General features: G+C 31.9%; 1 protein-coding gene across 1 annotated transcript in view; it reads left to right on the top strand.

Moving 5' to 3' along the window:
* Window positions 1-646: 646 nt before the first annotated feature.
* The window catches only part of LOC150097087 (SPRY domain-containing SOCS box protein 3-like), a 63,951-nt gene continuing 60,536 nt past the window's right edge, over window positions 647-4,061 (top strand). The window contains exon 1 of the mRNA XM_090407061.1: window positions 647-1,199. Within this exon, the coding sequence (XP_090263187.1) occupies window positions 815-1,199 (385 nt within the window). The 5' untranslated portion in view covers window positions 647-814. The remainder of the gene's footprint in view (window positions 1,200-4,061) is intronic.

The following is a 4,061-nucleotide window of genomic DNA, read 5'->3' as shown; positions in this document are numbered from 1 at the left end:
AATATATCAGATTCAGTTCCTATGATGCTGTTTGAGTCTACAGAACTCACCTTTCTTTTTCTTTATGCCAGTACCATGTCTGATACCATAAAATGTTCCTCTGCTTTTCGTGTACTATGACTTTTGTAGAACTATAGTCACTGGTTGCCTATCTTCATGCTGCATCGAACATTTCGGCTATTTCTTATTTTTCTTGGTTTATGTTTCTTGAATATAACATTTTATGATTTCGAGAAATTTCCCTTGTTTTATTTTTCTTCGTCTTAGTAGCAACACTTAACATGGAACATGGAATTTTTGTGCTTTGCTTGCTTCACTTTTTTTTTTTTTTTTAATTCATTGATATCTCTATGTTGGGCGTTTATTTTGATTTTCATCTCATCAAATTAAACGTGCTTAGCTACTTGTATTGTTTTTGTGATTTCCTGTTTATTATTATTTTATTTTGATTTTTACGTGAATGTTGCACTTTAAGCAAGAATTCAGAAAAAAAAAGCTGGTTGCTTGAAAAAAAAAACTGCATATCTTTCCGATGTTATGTTATCTTTACTATAATATAGCTCAATATGAGTAATAATTCGTTTTGACTACATAAGTTTCTGGGAATAGTTTCGAAAGTTCTGGCGACTTTTACTATTGTTACTCTTCCGAAGTCCTCTACCGAGAACTGGTACACGGTGTGTGTAGAGGGATTAGTTTTTTTTGGAAGAAGGTTGTTTGTATAAACGCTGGAGGTTCTGAAATGCTTAAGGTTTTCAAGGATAGTATTTCGATTTTATTCGAAGTATTTCAAATGGAATATCATTAATTAAATATGTCAGAGCATTTGCACTCGCTAACAGTACAGTCCTTGATGGCAGCACATAATAACGAGAGAAGACTAGCTCAGAGACGAGGACATTATATCCGAGTATTGCATTTGGAGGCTAGCGAAGAAATGGTGCAGGAAAATAATTATCAGAATGCTGTTGCGCACGAAACATTTGCTCGCCGCAACATGGATAATCATCGTATTGTTGGTGTTGGAGGAATCGTCCATCACGATCCGTTCACTTTGCGGCTTTCGTTACCATATGGTGCCTGGTTGCGTTCATCTTTACGATCTGATATAGAAATAGCTCAGGAAGCGCCGTATTATTGTTACTACTACAGCGATAAAAGTCGTAATGTGGCATGCTCATGCGGAGAAAATGAAACAGGTACGCAAATATTCACAAAATCAAGTATTCTTATATGACTGGGAATAGAAGTACTAGCAATATTTCATTGCATATACTTCCCGCAATGTTGTTTTGTTTATTTTGGTCAGTTGTAACTTACAAATAAGTTGGCATTTGTATTAATTGACAACGAAACGTTGGATGCCTAATTCATTTAATGAAACTCGTTTACTATCATTTGTTAATTATAGGCAGTTCCGATGACACCGAAAACGTGTTAACATCAACTCATGTTTATCAGTTAATTTTCCATGTATATATATATGTATATGTATGTATATGTATGTGTATATGTATGTATATGTATATATGTATGTATATGTGTATATGTATATATATGTGTATATGTATATATATATACACATGTGTATATGTATATATATATACATATGTATATGTATATATATGTGTATATGTATATATATATATACATATGTATATATATATGTGTATATGTATATATATATATATATATGTATATATATGTGTATATGTATATATATATACATATGTATATGTATATATATGTGTATATATATATATACATATGTATATGTATATATATGTGTATATATATATACATATGTATATGTATATATATGTGTATATATATATATATATACATATGTATATATATGTGTATATGTATATATATATACATATGTATATATATGTGTATATGTATATATACACATATATATACATATGTATATATATGTGTATATGTATATATATATACATATGTATATATATGTGTATATGTATATATATATACATATGTATATGTATATATATGTATATATATGTATATGTATATATATGTGTATATGTATATATGTATATATATGTGTATATGTATATATGTATATATATGTGTATATGTATATATGTATATATATGTGTATATGTATATATGTATATATATGTGTATATGTATATATGTATATATATGTGTATATGTATATATATGTGTATATGTATATATGTATATATATGTGTATATGTATATGTATATACATGTGTATATGTATATACAGGGTGTTCGGGATAAATTTGACAGTTTCGTAAGGAAAAAGAAAATCTTCTTTGTATCTATTAAATTTAATGAATTGACAAAAAAACATTACAGGCAGAGTTAATTACAATACTATCAACAAGATTTACTCAAAATAACCACCATTAGCATCGATCACAGCTTCAATTCTGCTTCGGAACCTCGAACAAGCTGATGCTACAGTCTCCCTGGGAAGGGCCGCAAAAACTGTTTTAATTTTATCCATTAACTGGGCTTTTGTATTACTGGAAGTGCGATTGGTGTCTTTTTCAACTGCGCCCCATACAAAATAATCCATGGGGTTAAGGTCTGGGGAGTTTGGAGGCCAAACATTTGGACTGGTGAAGTCGTAGAAATTTTCAGACAACCATTTTTGACTTTTCCCAGAGGTGTGGCAAGGGGCCGAATCCTGCTGCCATACATACGGCCTACCATTGGCTACCCTTGTTATCCAGGGCTTGACTACAGTTAGCAACTCCACGAACAAAGCCCGAATTCCAATGCCAGGGTTCTTCAACACCTGTTCCTGCAGATTTGCGAGGAATTCTGCTGTACGAACGCAATCAGATCGTCTGCTAGGGATCTTTCTTCTTGCTACATCCTCGTAGTCACCATTGCAAGTCTCTAGTTCATGCCTGATTGTTTTTACTGTATTCAGGGAGCATTGGGCAGCAGTCGTAATATCCTTATTTTGATGGCGGGCACGAATCATCATGATACAAGTTATTCTCTTCCATGATTCAGGTGGGTTCCAGCTATCCATCCTTTCTGACATCTTGTATATGAATGAAGAAGGGTCCAAACTTTTAAATGAAGAGAAGTGTGTGTTAATACATGTAACTTACGGAAAAATATAATTAATTATAAATATGTCAAATTTATCCCGAACACCCTGTATATATATATGTGTATATGTATATGTATGTGTATATGTATATGTATATACATGTGTATATGTATATGTATATACATGTGTATATGTATATGTATATACATGTGTATATGTATATCTATATATGTGTATATGTATATATATACATGTGTATATGTATATACATGTGTATATGTATATATATGTATATGTGTATATGTATATATATATACATGTGTATATGTATATATATATACATGTGTATATGTATATATATATACATGTGTATATGTATATATATATACATGTGTATATGTATATATATACATGTGTATATGTATATATCTATACATGTGTATATGTACAGGGTGTTCGGGATAAATTTGACATATTTATAATTAATTATATTTTTCCGTAAGTTACATGTATTAACACACACTTCTCTTCATTTAAAAGTTTGGACCCTTCTTCATTCATATACAAGATGTCAGAAAGGATGGATAGCTGGAACCCACCTGAATCATGGAAGAGAATAACTTGTATCATGATGATTCGTGCCCGCCATCAAAATAAGGATATTACGACTGCTGCCCAATGCTCCCTGAATACAGTAAAAACAATCAGGCATGAACTAGAGACTCGCAATGGTGACTACGAGGATGTAGCAAGAAGAAAGATCCCTAGCAGACGATCTGATTGCGTTCGTACAGCAGAATTCCTCGCAAATCTGCAGGAACAGGTGTTGAAGAACCCTGGCATTGGAATTCGGGCTTTGTTCGTGGAGTTGCTAACTGTAGTCAAGCCGTGGATAACAAGAGTAACCAATGGTAGGCCGTATGTATGGCAGCAGGATTCGGCCCCTTGCCACACCTCTGGGAAAAGTCAAAAATGGTTGTCTGAAAATTTCTACGACTTC

Source organism: Typopeltis vanoorti, chromosome 17, assembly GCF_054136105.1.
Source record: "Typopeltis vanoorti isolate ZY-2024b chromosome 17, IOZ_Tvanoo_1.0, whole genome shotgun sequence".
In the NCBI taxonomy this organism is placed as follows: Eukaryota; Metazoa; Arthropoda; class Arachnida; order Uropygi; family Thelyphonidae; genus Typopeltis; species Typopeltis vanoorti.
The sequence above is the reverse complement of the archived record's forward strand: the minus strand, read 5'-3'. Positions and strand labels throughout refer to the sequence as shown.